This window comes from Corythoichthys intestinalis, chromosome 7 (genome assembly GCF_030265065.1).
Source record: "Corythoichthys intestinalis isolate RoL2023-P3 chromosome 7, ASM3026506v1, whole genome shotgun sequence".
Taxonomy (NCBI): Eukaryota; Metazoa; Chordata; class Actinopteri; order Syngnathiformes; family Syngnathidae; genus Corythoichthys; species Corythoichthys intestinalis.
Window position 1 is genome coordinate 13,229,581 of NC_080401.1, and position 21,195 is coordinate 13,250,775.

Consider the following 21,195-nt stretch of genomic DNA (forward strand, 5'->3'; position numbering starts at 1 on the left):
GCATGCTAGTAGGCATGTTGGACAACAACAGTGTTGACAGCAGTGGCATCAGGGGTTGACTGTCTCCCCCAAGAGAAGAATGATGGCCAAATGAAGCTTCTTGAACCAATGGTGGTTCATTTGGTCTTATGACAGTCTTATGATGACACTGTCAAATAAAGTGTTACCGGTTAATATCTTTTGGTGTGAATATCCCATAATACAGTGAGGACATCTGTGGCCTATAGTCCAGTGCGGCTTATCAATGAACAAATGCCGTTTTCATGACAAATTTGGTGGGTGGCGGCTTATAGTCAGGTGCACCTTATAGTGTGAAACTTATGGTATATTGCCAAGGCTCCACACTTACTTTTTGCATAGGTTGCACTGGTGCGCCAAACGTTTTTCTTAAGTTGCACCAGCACAAAATGTAGGCGCACACACGTTTTTCATTGCATCAACTTTACCGCCATATTTTTAATCCCGCTCCATAACATTCAGATAATTCAGTCATCTTCTGATCGGTTTATTCTCACGAGGGCCCATATAGACACACAACCATTCACGCACACTCACACCTTTTGAGTGTTCAATCAGCATTATATTCACATTTTTTTGGGATGTGGCAGGAGCCCGGAGAAAACTCATGCAGGCAGAGGAAGAACATGCAAACTCCACACAGGAAGGTCGGACCTGGGATTGAACCCACAATCCTAGTAGTGGACGTGGTAACCACTGTGCCACCGTCAAAATGTGAATTATTTTTAGACTAGAATAACGTGGAAAAATGCTTGTCTTTATTGAATGCTTAATTGAGTGAGTCCACTCAAATATGCTCACGCTGCCGAGAATAGCCTCTCACTTACACAAGGAGTTGCCACAGCACACTACCGCTAGTGTGAAACAAGCTAAACAATGATTAACACATTTGTACCTTCGATTCATAGAGCTACCGAGCCTCCTCTGCCAGATCAAAGCTACAAACCTGTCAATCATCGTTAAGTTGAAGTACCAAACGTGAGCTGCACTGGTAAGGAGGGAGGTGTGAGAGGCAGTGGCACTGTACTACCATGAAGCAGAAATATGAGTTTGCGTGTTCAAAAATAAATAAATAGATAGATGGATATCGCGCGTCCATGCGATGCGAGTATTACGCATCCACACATCGCAATGGCGATGTTCAAACTATTTAGGCCTAGTTGAAATGACAATCATAATTCAGGGGCCGTTTACATGGTGACTCTCCGAGAATACGAAAATTTTCAAATTTGCATTTATATGGGCCTGTTTTCATTCAAATAATGTCGCAATTCCGTATGAAAACAAATGTAGTATTCATGCCAGGCCCTAGGGGGCAGTTCAGATTTACAAGGCGACAGCGAATGATGCACTTTGACCCCACCAAGTTCCTCAGCCCGGAAAAAAATATGCCCGCCCACTCGAAGCAATGGCAATTTTCTTTTGTTCAAAAAGGCAAAAAAAAAAAATGAAACATTCAACATATTGAATATATAAATATTATTATAACAGTAAATTAAAGCCGACATTAAGCTGTTTTTAATGTTTAGTAGCACCGCTAATGTTTAGTAGCACCGCTGCGCATGCCCAATGTGACGTGTACGAGTGCTGACGTTATCGGCGCGGTCTCTTGCCGCAGGAGCCTTTGATATGTATGCGGAGCAAGCCCCCCTCAATCGAGTTCTTCCACTTGGAGGCAGGATTCAGAATTTTTTGTCTCCGCCTTCAGTCTTCGCCGACACCATATGCACGCGAGGCCATTCCGCTACTCAGTCATTGCGTCTTTGTGTCGCCATGTAAACTGCCCCTCAAATGCCATTGGAAATTACTAGTGAAGTTTTTGGTTTAACACCTGTGAATATATTCACTCGTGATTGTCATAAAAAAAGAAGAGGGAAAGTTTCGAAGCTGAATTTTTTTAATGTGTAATTGGCAATTAATGGGATTTTTTTGTTAAAAAATAGTGAAATATTGGAAAAACCGTGATTTTGGGAGGGGGGGTTGGGGGGGTGATTTTTGGAATACGTTGAAGTTTGAACGCAGTCAATCAGTAAAAGGGTGCAGAAGGAGCATCGAACTGAAAAAGTGAGTAGAATAAGATTAAGATGAAGAAAGGAATTTTAGAAGATAGTAACTTTCCATTACATGCAAAGCTACCAACAAATGAAATGCACTCTAGTTATGGCCCTCAATTATAATCCAAGGTTTATATATTTACAGTATTGGATTAAATTTCATAGAATTTAACTCATTACCTGCCCGACGATAGATGTCCAATTTATTTAAACTGGGAGTGAACTGATTGTGAATGTTCATCTTTGAGTCCACGAGGGGTCCAAATGATTGCTACCATCCCTTCCAGTCCCAACGGATTGGACATCTAACCTCGTCAATAGCATCGACTGATTTAAATGAGTGTCCTATAAAGGATTTAAAGGTCCCTCTTCAAATGGATTGGCAATGAAACATGAACTACTTATCAGTGACATTCCAAAAGATGCAATTCAAACATTGTAAAATAGCCACCTGCACATCCAGATCCAAGCCAGACTCCCATTTGATATTCCGACTCATAACTCGTGCTGCATTTAGCCATCGCTTGTTCAAGTTTCTCCCCGAGTTTGTGGAAAGTAGGTCTTCTGTGAGGCTCCCTGGCCCAGCAAAACGTCATTAGGGCGTCAACCGTGGGGAGACAGTCCTCTGGTGCCTCCATACAATAACCACTCTCCACTAGCTCTCTTACTTCATTTATAGACTGCATCAGCCAAAAACAAAAGAAAGGATACTTCAGGCATTCTAAACAAGCAGTTCAATTCATAGCACATACTTTTTGTTGTAAATGCAGTTAAAGTATAATACAATATCTTTCTGGGACCCTTGCCAAGTATCTACATCCTTGGCAAGGGTCCCGGAAATCTGGATCTGAGTCCAAACATCATAGGAATCAGCCATAACTCTTGAAAAAGTCACTTCATTAATACAACAATATCATTCTGCATTTGAGGCAGTGCCCCACCAGAACTTAATGCTTGGGCTTTAATTCATATTAACATGGTAAGCTTATAAATGCACATATAGACCTCAAGTGACACACTGTATCGTGTACTCTACCGTAGGTACATACCATCTTTGGGTATGGTTGACGACCATAGGAGAAGATTTCCCATAGAAGAACTCCAGACATCTGTCTTTGTGGAGTAATTCTGCATCATGGAGAAAATATTATTCAAATACAATTCAAATGGTGACATATTAAACCTTTAGAGGGCACTCATTTAACTCATTGGCTGCCACTGACAGTGCTGGCGTCTAATTCATTTTGACTGGCAGGGCTGTCATTCACAGCCTGTCAGCCCAATTCAAATGAATTGGACCTCTATCATTGTACTGTAGATAGGCAAAGAGTTATTGAGGCCCATAACAAGTGTATTTCTGTTTTGAGTAATCTGATTAATCTTTTTATTAGCATTTTATTAATTTATAATTTTACTTTTCATAAAAAAAACAAAACAAAAAAAAACATAAAAATACTACAATGATTAAGAATACAAAATATTTCATACATAATAATAATTAAGACCTGGCATCCACATATGTGCATATCAAATTTTAGGTCATGTAGGCCATAGTTCTTTACCAATTGTTAATTATGGGCGGCACGGTGGAAGAGTGGTTAGCACATTCACCTCGCAGTTATGAGATTGAGTTTGCATGTTCTCCCCGTGCCTGTGTGGGTTTTCTCCGGGTACTCCGGTTTCCTCCCACATCTCAAAAACATGCATGGTAGGCTGATTGAACACTCCAAATTGTCCGTAGGTGTGAGTATGTGCGTGCAAGGTTGTTGGCGTCTATGTGTCCTGTGACTGACTGGCAACCAGTTCACATGACCTCCTGCCCATTGTCAGCTGGGATAGGCTCCAGCACCCCCGATCCTTGTGAGGGTAAGTGGTTCGGAAGATGAATACATGTGATGTCCACGTTCAGACACCAGGTCTTTATTAGGTTTTGTTTTTTGTTAAATGACCAAAAATTGTCACTCACGTAAATATAGAGAATAATTCTCGATTTTGATTGACATAACAATAAGTGCATATGATCTACAATTTGTGAATGTCACAAGAAATTAATGGACAATGATGCTTTCTTCATTAAACTGTAGGTGCCCATTTGGATATTCTCCGAAATATGTAAATTTATCTGCTTCTAAAATAAATGCGTTGAGTTCTAACGGCCGTTTATGGACAAAAAGAAACCATGTAAAATTGCACTAGATCATCTTGAGAACTGTTTCTAATGCTTTGGTTTCACTCACAACCTACCTAAAGGAGTAATAAAAATAAATACCCCAACCTCTCAGTATGAAGCAGTACAGTTTTTAAACAGCTCTCATCTTAAATCTTTTTACAAGTATGATTATGCCTAGAGGTGCAACAATTAATCGATTAATCAATAACTGATTAGCAAATTAATCAACAACTATTTTAATAACCAATTAATCGTTTGGGACCTTCACCATAAACTTGTCTAAATTCTTGAAATTATAACATATATACAACTTCTCAGTTGTAAATGTCAGATTTCTTCATTATATTTTTGTTAAGTCAAAGTAAGACATGAACAAAAATCAGCTTTTACTTTGAAAAAACAACAATTCACATTTTTGCCACTTTTCGGACATCTTACAATCTAAACTAGCTTTTTAATAAGGCTGCAACAACTACTGGATTAAATCGATTAATACATTTATTGCCAACAAATTTGATAGTCGATTTTTGCCGGCAGCTATGAGCAGTCCCGTTTGGGTTGTTGTTTGTGTGTAATGTGAGGGCCAGTGACTAGAACAAGAGAGAGTTCCATCTACACTAGGTAGGGCTACTGAATCAATAATCTTACGAAGTATCGAAGAGTTTGATTGTCTTGTGTGTTGTTAGATCCAGTTTGCCTCCTTCAGAGGTGAGTAAATAAAGCAAACTGTATTGTTTGTATTCTTTATTGATGAGACGTTACTACTTAGCACGGAGCGTTAAACTAGTTAGCAATTATGCTAATCAGTGACTTCAGTGTGTTTTTATTGTGTTTTGGAGATGCATAATAGGACTTGAGTTATTTTTAGATAGTAAACTTATCTCATTTCTTTCTATAAAGAAACCTCACACACAAACCCATTGATATAACAGCTTACTTTCAACACAAACTCCCATTCAAACTGTAAATTGTCATACAAGAGAGTGTGCTTTGTAATTGGATTGGGATTGTATAAGTGTTTGAGATTGAAAACTGATTCATTACAGTCTGCCTCCTCCTTATTCGATTTTGTTGTTTAGTTTGTTTAAATAAAATAAATAAGGCATTACCACAATTTATATCAGCGCTTTGCCCACAAGAAAAAAAAAAAGTCAATCAGCAGCACTTTTTTTATTTGAATGAACGGGACTTTTGTCTGCTTTATGTACAGAGAAATGTTTTATACTCGGAACCTTTATTGAAAACCTTAGCAAATTTGATGTATTCAAAACAGTGGACTACGGTTAAGTCAGGAAGCTGTGATATTTTTTCTCGTTACTGACAACATGCCTAAAACATCTTCAAGGTAAATTGTGAAGGTAATTAGAAAAAAAAAAAGAAGAGACATTTATGTGATTAATCGTTTAATTATCGTCCCAATTATCGATTATAAAAATAATCGTTAGTTGCAGCTCTAATTATGCTTTTATAAATATAGTGGTCAGCAACCTCTTTCCACAGAGCTTCAGGGGCACTCCAGCGGACAGGCAGTTTAGCATGTTGGTTAGCTGACACCCTCGTCAGCCCGAAGTCGCTGACCTCGGCCACATCGTTGTCAGAGACCAGGATGTTGCTAGCCGCCAGGTCTCTGTGGATCAGCTTTTTGGATTGCAGGTACTCCATTCCGTCACACACGTTGCTGTGTAGAAGCAAGAAAGAATTCCAATAGCAGTCTGTTTACACATACACATACTCTGACTTTAGTAATTTACAGGGCAAAGCGAAGAAGCTGAACGAAGCTGATGTGTTAAGGGCCTTTTGTCCTAAGGATGTTTGCCAGACTTCCCTTCAACATTAATAAGTTCAGTCAATTATAAAGAGGAGCTATAGGCACTTTTCAGTTAACATGATAACAATTATTAATTGCCCATCCCATATTTCAAAGGTCATTTGCTGGATTTCCTTCATAAAAAAACACTTGATTTATTATAGGGCATTGCTTTCTGTAATGCTATTCAGTTATGTTCTGAAGAACTTGTCGAAATGTTACTTAATACAGTCTTCTCTTCGAGTCCAATTTGTAAAAGCCTCAAAATTGAAAAATGTGCCAGAGTAGAATGCATGCAGTATGTATTAAGCTAATGATTCCAGCTTTCTTTGTACAAACAGATCTGTGATGTACCTTCGCCATGAGTTCTGTGACAATGAGAAGACCTTTGTGCATGATGACACCCAGCAAATACAACAAGTGTTTATGTCAAAGCTTCCAGGAACGAACAGATCAACACAACCAAGTTAAAACACTTAGTAGAAAATAAATCACATGGTTAAAGATGTGCTGCTGTCAATTTAGTGTGATCAAAAAGGAACCACAAAACACCTCCAGACTCACGTCATCACTGTGGTCTCCTGCAGGAAGCCTGTGACATCACACTTAATGGTCTTTACTGCCCCCCTCTGGCCTCGCCCTCAAACACAGCTGAGGACACAATCGTACTCACTCAGCAAACTCATTGTGGAAACAGGCTATAAGGCTTAATAGGAAAATGAGCTCTACAAAGGGTTAACTGTTCAAAAAGAGCTCAAATTCAAGCCGTGTAAAAATGGAATATAAAGTATTTCTTCATATTTGATTCATAATTTCAGAAAAAATCACCCAATTAAGATGTGATGTAAATTTGCATTTAGAAAATATACAAAATTCTCCCCTTCACCAATGGAGAGTCCAAGTTCAGCGGAGTGATGTCCAGAAGCCAACCAGCTTCAAAGAGGGACATTTCTAAGATCAGCAATTATTTAAAAAGACCGCATTTTCATTCTTACCTTTTCTCAGCTCCAGCTCAGCTGATTTAGCGCCGTGTTTTGGTTTCGGCTTAAGTAGAGTTTGAGCAATAGCCCCATTGTTTTGGGAATAGAACTGCAAACAAGGAAAGAAACAGTAAAAAGGTTACACTTATATGCAACACATGAAAATGGCATTATATTATTCCTCTTTTGGCCCTGTTTTGTGTTCCACATTTAGAGGTTATGAATAAGTCACATTACCAAAAAGGCAAAATAATGGACTTCTCTCTATGCGTTTTTTTATGCATGGCTTTAGGCTGCAAATCATAGTACAGTCAAAGGTGAAAGTGGGCCGGAACGGTCCAGTACACCGTTCCAGTAAAAGATTTAGGGGCGGAACGGTGCTTTGATCTTGAAAATATGACGGCAACTGTCTAAACCCCATTTAAAAAAAAAAATAAAAAAAAACTACCAGGCTGCCACACATGCATCACCAAGAACAAAACAATATACTAACGTCAGATTTACATGCAAAAGTGTTAGCAACAAGCCTAATTAAGTGCTTGTTTAGCGTAAATCCATTTTCCACAGAGATTTATGATTGAGTCACGCCAGTGTGCACATGCACGCAGCAAACCACCTTGGTCAGTTGTCCGTTAATTGGCTCACAGACTGACATGTGATCAGCATGGATGGTTAGCTCTAATTGGTTCAAATTAAGCCTGAACGATATATCATTTAAACATCGCCATTGTGATGTGCGCATGCGCGATAGTCCCATCGCAAGGACGTACGATAGTTTTATTTCTTTTAATACACAAATTTATGTTGCTTTATGCTTTCTTTGTCCCGAGCTGATCGCTTTAGTCACGGATGTCTACCTCATAACTACCGCTAAATTGTATTTTTTTGTTACTGTCGCATTTTTCCCGATATGTTAGATGATAAATAATCGATCCAAACAAAGAAAAATTGAACAAAAAAAAACGTTTAAAAGTGTAAATATGTGAAAAAGAAAATCTCGACCAGTCCTTGTTGTCTGCGATTTCTGCATCGCGACCCTTGTTATATTACCATGTTTCAACCATAAAACCCCCCAAAAATCCAGCTGTAACCATTCACAGCTGTGTCTTGACACTCAGTGATACATGCGACATGGAGTTTTTGGATTGAAACAAGGTAAATCCGCGATAATATCTCGTTAAAGCAGTACTTCTCAAATAGTGGGGCGTGCCCGCAGAGCGATGCCAGGGGGGGCGCATGTGACCTCGGGGAACATGCTTTTTTTTTTTCTTTTTTTTTTTTGGGCCGTACTGGAATAAAGTGTACTTGCACATCCACTCAGTGGGTGGCAGTGGCGCTCTCATTTTCAGAGTGCGCGCAGTATTTTTGAACTAAGGAAGAGCACTCAAAACACACAGAAAACAGATATGAAGAGCACTGTACCGCCGCCGTTTTTGAAAGCCGTTTCCCGACCGGACTCACTCACGCAGCGACCCACTGTCTTGTCCGGTTCTCACGTCGCCGCCCGAGAAGTGCCATTTTCGGCTTGGGATCATCACGACGACCGCCCTCACCTACGGTTCTACCTCGGCCGCCGAGAGTGCGCTTTTTTCGTGCCGTTTGCCTTTTAGCTTTGACTTTTAATACAGTGGGTGATGGGGAAAGACCACTGTTTACTGTGTCTAAAAATAATTATAGCGGACAGCCAGAAGCCAAATCAATTAAGACGCCACTTAAAGACATTAGACCCCAACCTCACTGATAAGCCGCTTGATGTTTTTCAGTGAAAACGTGCCGAATATTGCCAACAATCATCCTGCTTTGTCAGTGTTATATCAGTAAACTAGTGAGCATTGTTCGCATGCTCATTGCAAAATAACTCCACACTATTGCAAAGGAGGTAATACTGTGAGCAGCAAAAATGAAAACTGTCCTTCTGTCCAAGGACACTTTTTTCTTTTATTCACTTTAGTTTTTCGGTCAAATTTTTGGCATATTGTCCTCATGAATGAATGTTTCTAATCAATTTTAATTTGTTATTATTTACTGATTTTATTACATTTTATTTTTCTGTATGAAATGGTGAAAAATGTACCTTGAATGTATTTTTTAGTTTGGATGTGACTTTTTTTTTTTTTTTCAGGCAAACTGATGCGCGTCAAGTCTTCTCTGTTACAAACAAAACAATGTTAATAAAGTTATACTTTATTGTAAGTTGATCTATGTTACTTTTTTTCTTTAGAAGAAAAAAAAGGACACAATGTTAGGCAGATGCATATTTATAATAGTAATTTTATAGACAAATGATACTATTTACAGTGGCGGCAGAGAGTTGGGGGGGCGCGAAACATTTATGCCTTCCTTGGGGGGGCGTAACAGAAAATAATTGAGAAGCACTGCGTTAAAGTCATGGCATCTGTAATTCTGCTCTCACCTCCAGATAGGGTTTTGCTGTTCATTTTTTTTTTTTAATGCACTCCTGTTAAAAATGTTTCCTCACCCAGAAAATTGAGATTTAAGCTTTCCAATGATGTATCACACATGCATATCGGACAATTTTGAAATTTGGCCAAATGGGGGGTCTTAGAGCAGAACTTCAAGTCATCTGAGTGTTTTCCGCCATATATGCATATTTTTTAATATCAGATTATAATTTCGCAATATATTGCAACCCCCCAAAAAATCGCAGCAATAGTTTTTTTCCAATATCGTTCAGGCCTACCTAGTTAGTTCATGCATGTTTTGTGGAACAGAAAAAAAAAAAAAAAAACATGCGAAAAAATGACAATGCTACGGAAAATTTATCGGATCTTTAAGAGAAAGGAGAGAGTTGAAGAGGCTCATTTAATTTTATTTGTTCAGATGAGGAGCTTCAAAATATCCTCCATGTTAATGGGCACATTTGGACTTGTGTGTTTGTTTATGTTAAGCTACTTATTCCTTTCCTTATAATTAAAAAAAAAAAAGTCAATATTTACATTACCTTTAAAATTTATTCCATTTTAATGTGCATAACATAAGAGTCATCTGTACTTATTTTCATTCATGTATGTTATTCTTTTAATTAAAATATAAGTTAGTCAACGTTTACAATATCTTCAGTCTTAATGTACAGTTCTGGCCAAAATTACTGGCACCCCTGCAATTCTGTCAGATAATGCTCAATTTCTCCCAGTAAATGATTGCAATTACATATGCTTTAGTAGCAATATCTTCATTGATTTTGCTTGCAATGAAAAAACACTAAAGAGAATGGGAATAAAAAAATAAATCATTAGCAGTTCACACAAAATTCCAAAAATGGGCCGAACAAAAGTATTGGCACCCTTTGAAAAATCATGTGATGCTTCTCTAATTTGTGTAATTAACATCACCTGTTACTAACCTGTGGCACATAACAGGTGGTGGCAACAACTAAATCACACTTGCAGCCACTTAAAATGGACTAACGTTGACTCAACTTCTGCCCTTTGTCCTTGTGTGTACTTGCCTGGCACGGCCAGACTGTTCTCCCTTAATTTTTCAAACACTGTGAGAATAGTCTGGGACTCAGCCCATTAACAACCTCTCGAGCAAGCACAAAATCAACCGTCCAATCAGATTAGTTTATTTGCGTGACGTGTGCTTAACGAGCAACGTCACTCTTCCGCGTCGGAAGTCATCTCCACAATAACAGGAGAAGAACGAACAGGCGAGCCGAGAATATGTTCCAATCCACGGTAAAATCAGTTTTAAATTACCAAAAACAAATCGACAAAAGTCATTGACAACAGTCTGTCTCGCGCTAGCCATGTTGAATAAACTACGCTCAACTCGTATGTTTACTTCCGCACGCAAGTCCCTCGTCGCTTTAATGACATGACGTTCGCCCGTCACTGATTGGTCCACTCCGCTGTTTGCTGTGGCTTGCTCCGCCCTGGAAATTTTATCTGCTGAATGGTGGCCAGACTCAATAGCTGGAACAGCGGTGAGTCTGGTGTACCAGGCTATGTGTGTACCACATTGAGCATGGATAAAAGAAAGAAGACCAAAGAACTGCCTGAGGACTTGAGAAGCAAAATTGTGTGGAAGCAAGGGCAATCTCAAGGCTACAAGTCCATCTCCAAAGACCTAAATGTTCCTGTGTCTACCGTGCGCAGTGTCATCAATAAGTGTAAAGCCCATGGCACTGTGGCTAACCTCCCTTGATGTGAAGCTAAGCCTTGGATCCACTTACAGAGCTTGCCTCTCACGCATGTTTTCATTGTTGATGAGCCCCTCTTCTCTGGCGGAGTTGTGTCTGGCTATGTGGCTTGTCTTTCGCTAGAAAACAAACAAAATAAATAAATTCAAGCGCTACGTTTGAGGACATGTTCATTGTCGGAAACAGCCCGAAAACCTACACTAAATCCTTAATAAATACTGCTGGTACTATTGCAAATAGCAATTACACAGTGCAAAACAAACAGATTATGAATAAAAATAGGAATGATAGTATAATAACAGTAATAATAAAAATCCCTATAATAATGTAACGAATCGAGTTCTAATGTGGCGAATGTGTTTTGCGAGGTGTACCTGAACGCACCGCGTGGCTGACGTGACGGAGTAAAAGAGGACTTTTTACTGTCACTTTTCATGTTCAGCTGTGGTGGACAGTTGGCATGTTGTGTTGCACAAGTTCTGAAATAAATGATTAGAAAACCTGACAAAGCTGGCAATTTTTTGGGTGATGTTACAATCATAATAACTGTCACCTTAACTTATAAAGACTGGCAAACGGAGGTCGGAGGAGGACCGTCGAGATCGTAGACATGTACGGCCGTATTGTCGAGCCAGTTCACGGACGCGCACAACACGCTCACATTTTTCTATCATTTCCATCTCCATTTCAATGGTAAGCCTCACTTTTTTCCTTTTTTTCACCACCTGCATGAACATTCTTGGAAACCATGATGATTTCTCTCACAAAGAAAATGCGCCGTGCGCCCGTCTTGGAGGAAAACAAAACTGCGGCGCTGTCACAAATTGTCGTATTTCAAACATGTTGGCAGATGTAGAAACAAACGGTGGGTCAAATTTTACGTCGGCTGTCGAAAAGATCGTGTGTCGAAGCGATCGTATGTCGAGGTTCCACTGTTCTCTATTATATTTACTTGAGTAGGTTTTTGAGAAAAATGTACTTTTAAAAGTAGTTTTACCACAACATACATTTTACTTTTACTTGAGTAGATTTGTGAAGACCAAACGCTTCTCTTACTCCGCTACTTTGGGTTACACTAGAGTTACATTTTTCCTTTTTATTCTTAATATTAGATGTGACTATTTTTGCCAGAAATATCGACAATGGCTCTACCAGTTTCACCAATGAGATGTCGCAACAAGAATCACATGACATTACAGTATACCAACCAGACATACCAATGCAGGTTTGCAGTTGGAAGTCATATGATCACGCTGTTCAATCAAGTGGCGTTTTTAAAGCGCCATAAAAAATAAACTATTTGACCTAAAGTCAACATTGCTCAAAAGCACAGATTTGTTTGAACCTTTCACCCAGTTTTTATTTGGCATTTATGTTTTTTCTCTCCATGATGTCGGGAGGGGGGATTGGGCATATGACCTCTGGGAACATACTTTTTTGCCGTACTTGAATAAAGTGTAACTCCAACTGTGCTCTCATTTTCAGTGTGCGCGCAGTATTTTTTAAACCAAACAATAGTACACAGCTACGAGCACGGAGATTTGAAGACGAGGAAATATGACGAAGCGTATGTAGCGTATGGCTTCACTTTTATTACAGTGGGAGACGAGGAAAGACCTGTATGTTTACTGTGTCTAAAACTGCTGGCAGCTGATAGAATGAAGCCAAATCAATTAGGATGTCATTTAAACACATTACGACTCCAATCACATTGATAAGCCACTCTATTTTTTTCCAGTGAAAACGTGACGAATATTGCCAACAATCGTCCCGCTTCGTGTTACATCACTAAAACTGCGAGCATGTTAGCATCATATAAGGTGGCATATCAAGTTGCTCAGTGCAAAATAACCCCACACCATAGTGAAGGAGCTGATACTGCCTGCAGCAAAAATAAAAAAACTGTCCCTCTGTCCAATGACAGTCATTTTTGTTCTATTTTACTTTTTTTTTCGGTCAAATTATTTGGCATATCATACTCCGAGTTAACATTGCTAATCAATTTGAATGTACTATTAATTATTGATTTTATTAAATTTGATTTTTCAATATCAAATGGTCCAAAAATATGTACCTTGAGTGTATGTTTACAGTTTGTACATGACTTTTTTTTTTTTTTTAATTCTGGCAAATTGATGTGCTTTGTCTTTTCTGTTAAAAAAATGTTAATAAATGTATTTACACAGGATATGTTTAGTTGTGTGCATGTAGTAACAACATAGTAAATAGGTAAACTGCTGAGAAAAATCTTGACATGAAGAGAGAAAAAGATCCGTTTTGGATTGTGCACTCACAACTTGTTTAACAAAAAAAAAAAAAAAAAAAAAAAAAAAAAAAAGAAAGTCCCCCCCCCCCAAAAAAAAAAAATACTGAAATTTTGTTTAAAATTGTTGTCCAGTGTACTGGTACAAAATAAGAATTTGGACACACCTCATATATTGCATTATATTACTTTGCAGATCTAATAAAATGTACCTCAGTGCACAAAACAAAAAAGGATTTGAAAAGACTGCGTACAAAAGCATAGTGCTACAGTAATTAAAGTGTTCACAAACTATTTATAATGGATATAAGTCACCTTACACCCCTGATAAAAATATACAGGGGCTTACCTTTGCTATGAAAAGGTCAGGCTTGGAAGTCCTGTTGAACACCTGTCAAAAAAGAAAACTGGTCAGTAAGTGGCAAAGTGCTTTCTTAGAACGTCTCCTAAATATTCTATTACCTGATGCAGGCTGACATATTGTTCAGGAATTAAATGTTTTGCTGTATTTTTGTTTCGTGGCGGCATTTGCCATCACAAGGAGAGGAGATGCCATTTTAAGTCCATCGGTCACCACACTTCAACAGTCACGTAAACGTGTCTTCAGACAAATGATGCATTTAGTCACACGAAGGTTGGAGGATTTTCTCTGTATTTTTATTTACAATGCCCCCCCCCCCAAAACATGAACAAAAACTGTTTAAAGAACAAATTGCTTAAAAACCTGTTCAAAAGAAAGAAAAAAACGAAGACGGGAATATTTTCCATTCAAACATAAGAGAGACAGACAACTAAAATAGTTGCTCGTGACAATTGCTACGAAATCATTCATACAGGACCTTTAAAGAAAATTTTTGTGCAATCGTCCCTTCGTTAGCTCACGTTGCAGTGACGTGAGACGTCATCTTTCCTCCTCCGTCTTCAGTGTACTGCAGCCTGCACCGATAAGCAGGCACAAAAGTTCCTAACCACAAGATCATTGCTCAGGAATTAGTCATACATCTCTTCTGAAAAGTTTACAGACGGTACACAGTAATTACTGGATAGGTGCGTTCTTTTTCATTTGTTGACCACTATATGAAACAGACATCTCAAAGACATTTTTGCTCCTCAGCTGGACGTCCATTAATTCATTAAATTTGATTTTGGCTTAAGGCACCTCATATGACTTTCTATAGTTTGACAGATTTCAGGAAACATTTGATCTTTTTGAATTCAAACAGTTTATACCGCATACTCTTCACAGCCATGATGGTGCCCCCTTAAAACTATCAACCTTTGTCGACTGAGTTTAATGGTTAAATAAAATAAAGGAAAAAAAGGAAGCGGAGAGGTGCGAGTTATCTATTCTGACTAATTAGAGATGTAATAAAAATGAAATGGAATGGAATGATGCAATCAGCCACTCGTTTTTGCACATTCTAAAATTTCTATACAGATATAAGTAATAATCATATAGGGGAAAGGAGTTGCAGTTCTTACTCAATGAATATTGATTTTTCAGGAAATGATCCTTCATCCCTCAGCTCAATTCTTTTATTTTTAATGTATCAGATACTAAATTAGAAAGCTGCCTTTCAGAATGTCAAGCACTCATGACCTCCTCTTCCTTTTTGTCCTTCTTGCCTTCCACTTCCCCATCGCTTATATCGCTAGCGTCCCGTCGGCGTTTGCGGATGCGAACGCCGGCCTTGGTCACAGGCCCAGAGTCCATGCCAAGTACCTCATGGATCTGACGGAAGGCAAGTAGCCGTAGTGCATGCTGGAGTGAAAGGCAACAAGGTTAGCGGATTTGCTTGTCAATGATATACATGCTTAACGGTATATTTTCATCCTGTAGTTTACCTGCGCGCTTGCGGTTACGTCCTCCCTGTCTTGAACTTTCATGCTTTCCAAAACGTCTGTCGGCTCTCTCTCGCAGGGGTCCAACAATCCAGAGCCATCTGAAAAAAGGCAATGAATCATAATGAAGCATCCAGGTGTCAACCTTTGAGAACTGCAACCCAATAAAAATATATTTTAATAAATGTTTAACCTCGTATACAGTATATTGTAGTAGTTAAAATGTGCACTTAACAAAGCTTTAATTTCATACAGCGTTCTCCTATTGTTATACAGTATTTATGTTTGCATTAATTCAACAACCAAGCATGTTTTCATGAACAAGGGAAGAAAACTTTATTATTTGATTCTGACACTGTTTACTGAATGGAAATAGCCATAGAAAACATCTCAACCATGCTTTCTTAAGGGAAAACACAATACTGATTTTTTGGAGCAGGGGTGTTTCACCAAAATAATTATGGTGAGGGGGAATGAAGGAAGATGGTTCATTTTTATGTTTCAATATAACGACTTGAGACACGTCTTATTTGGCTTTGACTTCAACTGAACATTTGCTCTCACTTTGCCAGGATTATTAGAGGTGTGCATCGGTACTGCCCTCACGATTCGATTCGATTACGATTCAGAGGGCCACGATTCGATTCAATTCGATTCGATTCGATTAAGAGGGTCACGATTCGACTCGGTTCGATTCGGCAATGCATTGCGATGCCTTAAAGCCTGGGATGCATTAAAATTCTAAAGCAAAGCATATTTTTCGTGAATCATGAGGCAACACAAGCGGTCAGACATTAAACAACTTTTTATTGGCTCTTGTGTCACTCCTGGTTGAAGTCAATTGAAAATACTTTTAGATATATATTTCTTTTAAAAAAACAAAAAACGGATCACAGCATTTAATTGATTTGAATGAGACCAGGGCTTTCTCTTTTTTTTTACACACAGTAGCAGCCTTTCACACAATGCAACATCTGAACTCCTGTCCAAAATCAGTAATAGCAGTCACTGTATTTTAGTCACAACAACCCATCGATAAAAATATTCAAGTAAATATTAAAGAAAGCGACAAAGAAGATATTGTAGTGCAGCAGCATCTTTATCGCAATATCAATCCAGGGATCAGTTCAGTTGCAAACAAAACATCCAACTAAATTGCAATGTAGAACAAAAGTAAAATGTAGGCCTAGCCCACTATATATGTGCAATCAACTTAGAAATGCAATTAGTAAGTACCACATAACAATAAAAAATAATGAATTAAAATGAAGTGCAGCAGCATTTTAGCAGCCATAACAATCTGTTTCAACATGAGGAAATATCATTTTTTTGCAATTGAGAGAGCAGAGAGATAGTAGAGGTTAGATGGGGCCTAAAAAATCCAGCCCGACCCGACACGGCCCGCTGGTATTGAAGCCCGACCCGGCTTGGCGTGACGCGAAAAAAAAAACAAAAACGCAGCAGCAGCAAGTTATTTTCATTTCTTCGAGATGGCAGAAAAAACGCATGTTTCTTAATGTTTAAATAGTCTACATATTTTTGTGATCATTATAGAAGCAACGCGTTAACGAAATAACGCTGGGAAAGTTTAATATTTAAAAAAAAAAAAAAAAAACATCCGATTTTGCAAACACACAGAGGAGAGGATTCAAAAGGATCACATTTGTGTTGCCTTTGTGTGCATAAAAAAGTGTCTTTCGTAACGAATTCTCAGTTGGCAGGAAAAAAAAAACGCACGTTTTATTAATGTTTAAATAGTCTACATATTTTTGTCATAATTATAAAATGATTTACACAACAAAATAACGTTGGGAAAGTTTAATATAAAATAAAAATTTAAAAAAACGAGTTTGCAGACACACAGAGGAGAGGATTCAAAAGGATCACATTTGTGTTGCCTTTGTGTGCATAAATAAAAGTCTTTCGTAACGAATTCTCAGTTGGCAGTAAAAAAACGCAAGTTTTCTTAATGTTTAAATAGTCTACATATTTTTTGTGATAATTATAAAATCATTTTCACAACGAAATAACGTTGGGAAAGTTTAATTAAAAAAAAAAAAACGAGTTTGCAGACACGCAGAGGAGAGGATTTAAAAGGATCACATTTGTGTTGCCTTTGTGTGCATAAATAAAAGTGTCTTTCGTAACGAATCGCAAGCGCCACAGCGGAGGAGAAGAAGAAAAAGCGGGCGGCGCCACTGCTTCATGTGAGTGCACAAGCAAATGAACAATACAGAGAGCCTGCTCTCGGTTTTATCCCATTTAAAAAATTTTTTTATCATAATTAGTCCGGCGCGGCGCGGGGCGGGGCGGGCCGACCCGACCCGAACGTGAATGCTTGACATTTTGGGCCCGACCCATTCGGGTTCGGGCACAAGATCTAACCTCTAAGAGATAGGACATAACATAACAATGGCTGAAGCGGAGAAAGAGGGAGCAAGAAAGATTCTTGATGCACCTAAGACATTGAAAGCTGACATCTGGAGACATTTTGGCTTCTATTAGGTTGGTGGGAAACTTGACCAGAGTTATGCAGTGTGTAAAAAATGAAACATGACAATAATAATACAAATGGGGAAACCAAATCCATTGCATCACCGGAATTGCGCAGGGAAGATTTTTGAACGTACTTATATATTTTAAAATGCGCTGAATCGATTCGGCTTGTTGCCCGCATTGAATCGAATCGTCCATGCCCCGCATCGGGATGCATCGCCGCATCGATTATTGTTGACACCACTAAGGATTATACAGTGGTATCTGTACAGATGAAATTAATTGGTTCTGGAAGTAGTTTCGTGACTTGTAAATTCTCTAAGTAGAGACGTGTTTTCCATGTAAAGGTTAAATCTGTTCCAAGCCCCCCAAAATTCAGACATAAATCTTTTATAATGCATAAAAATGCATCAAAACATGGAACAAATACATGTGACAATTAGATTATTGCACAATAAAAATAAAATCTGAGTTGTGCATAATGTAAAAAACCAAGAATAAAGAATAAAAGTTAATAGTCTCACATAGACTTCATAACCTAGTGATGATGTCTATGAGTCTCATGTAAAGCTGTCGGAAAACGAGGGAAGAATTAAGAGAATGCTTGGATACACACACACTAGGGCTGTCCCAAACGACTAATTTTCTCCCGATTAGTCAGCCGACTATTTTTACGATTAGTCGACTAATCTTATAATTATTTTTAAAAAAAAATTTCCCCCTAATTTAGCAATGAAATATTTGTTGACGCTTATCACTTCACAAAAACATTTTGGGACACTTGAATTCTTTATTATAGTACAAATAAACAGATAAATAACAATAATAACTCACAAATAAACAATGAGTTCAAATGCTGATAGAATTAACTTGTGCAAAAGAATGGAATGTAAACAGATTCAGAACACTGACTTCGCCTTTCCAACACGATTCAAAACAATTCTTAAAAAAATACCTAGCATTAATATTATAGTATACTGTAGTACTATATATAATAGTATTATAATAATTATTCATTGCCTATCAGAAATTTCATAAAGGGTGTCATTTTAAAGGTATTCTTAGTGTAGAATCTGAAGTATGTGGGATTAACTCCAGAACTCGTTATTTATATGACGAACATCACATGCTTTTATTTTGAAATGTTCACCGGAAGTATGTTCGCTAAACCGCTAATTTAAGCTTTACACTCTGCAAAAAAAAATAAAGCACATTTTGTCATTGCATGTGGTGTCAGTAATAGATTTTTTTCCTTTTGCAAATGCTGTTAACCAGCGATTTTTCATGTTTGAAGTGTCACCTTTTAACTGCAAGTTTTGGAGAAGGCTGCCTGTTTTATAGCCAGCTAAAGTAGGTAGTCTTTTCCCCCCATTCACCTCAATGTAGCAATGCTAACGTATATAGTGTTTAATATAGAAGTGTTTCTTATTTTGTATGTCTGAACTTTAATTCTACAGCGTATTGATGAGAAAAAAGAACTGGAGTCTCATATGCCATCAGCACGCACGCACAAATGTACGCACGCGCGCGCAGCGATAAAACGCAGCCGTGAAAATGACCGCCCTCATTTTTATTTACCATGCAATAAATGGACTCCTTGCATATCGCGACAGGCTTAGCAACTTCAATAAAACATGTCATTAGTTAGTTAGATGGACTTACAATCTCCTGTTGTTATCATTCACGGCCGATGTGCAGCAAAGCTTGGCATTGAAGAGACAGGACACAAGACTGTACCCTCCTTTGTTTCTTTGAAATAAGTCAATGTTTTGGACACTCTGGTGCGCTTTTTTGGCTTTGTGCCGCTTTCCCCGCTTGCATACAGACCGTCCGACATTCTGAACTTTCCACGTATATATATTTTTAACCCTTCGTTAACCGTCGACGAGATGTTGTGCTTGTCGACGGATTTACGTCATTGATGACGTCGACTATGTCGACTAGTCGGGACAGCTCTAACACACACACACACACACACACACACATACAGTCCCTGACAAAAGTCTTGTCGCTTATCCATTTTGTAGAAACAATTACTAATAACCTGAATTTTAATTATTCAATTGGTTTCAAAAATGGCTCATATGAAAGCTAAGACCCTCCCAAATTATGTTGAATGTACAAAAATATAGTTGTTTCACTGAAAAAAATGATTTATCGTTTAATGAAGACATAAAGGTCAAATTTGATGAACAAAATGAACAAAAAACGTACTTTAAATACAAAAATATGTTACATAACATAAGCGAATTAAGTAGTGGTGCTTAGAGATCCAATTTAATATTTTGTACGACTTCCATGGGCTTGAAGGACTGCATCCATGCGGTTCGGCAATGAGTCATACAATTTATTGATGAAGTCATCAGGCACATCAAAAAAAGCAGTCTTGCATACCTCCCAGAGTTCATCAACACTCTTGGGTTTCGTCTTCCATGCTTCCTCTTTCATCCTACCCCAGACACGCTCAATGATGTTTATGTCTGGTGACTGGGCTGGCCAGTCCTGGAGGATCTTGATCTTCTTTGCCTTAAGGAACTTTGATGTAGAGATTGAAGTATGCGATGGAGCACCATCCTGCTGCAGAATTTGTCCCTTTTTATGGTTAGGAATGTAAGAGGCAGCTAAGATTTGTTGATATATTTGACATTTTTGGTTCAATTTTCACACTACTTTTTGTAGGCGACAAATCTTTTGTCTTGCCAAAATTTGACCTTTATGTCTTCATTAAATGATAAATCTTTTTTCAGTGAAAAAAAAATATTTTTGTACTTTCAACATCATTTGGGAGGGTCTTAGCTTTCATATGAGCCATTACTGAAACCAATTGAATAATTAAAAGTCAGGGTATTAGCAATTGTTTCTACAAAATGGATAAGCGACAAGACTTGTCAGGGACTGTACAGTAGTGGTCCCTCTTAGCCAATTGGATGCCAGTAATGCTAGGCAATGGCCAATGGCAGAGCAGCTAAAAGTATGTTACGTTCAGTAAACTCTGGGAGCTGCGAGTAGTAGCCATAATGTATTCTTGCCTTTTGTTTCCTGAAATTTCTTTCTTAACAAGAGGCAATATTTTCCTGAAAATTCTGTATGTAGAGACGTTCTTAAGCACTGAATGGGGGATATAATGTACATATCAAGATATGACTTTTGGTCCATATTGCCAAGACCTAATATGGGCACACAAATAAATTTCAATTTTTAGGTTACCACCCCAAATTTGAGTTACAGGCAAGCTACAGATGTGCTGCTGGTTGACTCAGGTAAGAAAAAAAATGATAGCCTCAGTCACAGAAACCATCTATAATCAATAAATGAAAACCGAGGTCGCTCAACAGGCCATCAGACCTCAAGACAAGGCAAGACTGAAAACAGTAAGAAAAGAAAACTGGTTACATAACAATGA

General features: G+C 38.2%; 3 protein-coding genes across 6 annotated transcripts in view; all 3 read right to left on the reverse strand.

Moving 5' to 3' along the window:
- rx1 (retinal homeobox gene 1) overlaps window positions 1-2,649 on the reverse strand; it is a 63,568-nt gene extending 60,919 nt beyond the window's left edge. The window contains exon 1 of the mRNA XM_057841314.1: window positions 2,524-2,649. The gene's annotated coding sequence lies outside the window, so the exon portion shown is untranslated. The remainder of the gene's footprint in view (window positions 1-2,523) is intronic.
- Window positions 2,644-14,050, reverse strand: LOC130918976 (tyrosine-protein kinase CSK-like). Its single transcript, XM_057841315.1, has 6 exons — window positions 13,804-14,050; window positions 11,225-11,310; window positions 6,614-7,138; window positions 5,731-5,920; window positions 3,122-3,200; window positions 2,644-2,752 (listed from the first exon to the last, which is right to left on the reverse strand). The coding sequence occupies exons 3-6, from the start codon at window positions 6,616-6,618 to the stop codon at window positions 2,742-2,744; spliced, it is 285 nt and encodes a 94-aa protein (XP_057697298.1). The 5' UTR covers window positions 6,619-7,138; window positions 11,225-11,310; window positions 13,804-14,050; the 3' UTR covers window positions 2,644-2,741.
- A 119-nt stretch (window positions 14,051-14,169) lies between these two features.
- The window catches only part of zfr2 (zinc finger RNA binding protein 2), a 36,511-nt gene continuing 29,485 nt past the window's right edge, over window positions 14,170-21,195 (reverse strand). For 2 of the 4 annotated variants that reach the window (XM_057841311.1, XM_057841312.1), the window contains 2 exons: window positions 15,300-15,397; window positions 14,170-15,216 (listed from right to left, as the gene is read on the reverse strand). In XM_057841311.1, the coding sequence (XP_057697294.1) occupies window positions 15,040-15,216; window positions 15,300-15,397 (275 nt within the window). In that variant the 3' untranslated portion in view covers window positions 14,170-15,039. The remainder of the gene's footprint in view (window positions 15,217-15,299; window positions 15,398-21,195) is intronic. The other 2 variants (XM_057841313.1, XM_057841310.1) reach the window with 1 other exon arrangement.

Bases quoted from the DNA above. Each gene is read 5' to 3' on its own strand.
- LOC130918976 (XM_057841315.1), bottom strand. The intron at 3,201-5,730 runs GTTGCTGACCAC...TCCATGATGCAG, and splicing joins CTGAAGCTCTGTGGAAAGAG to AATTACTCCACAAAGACAGA.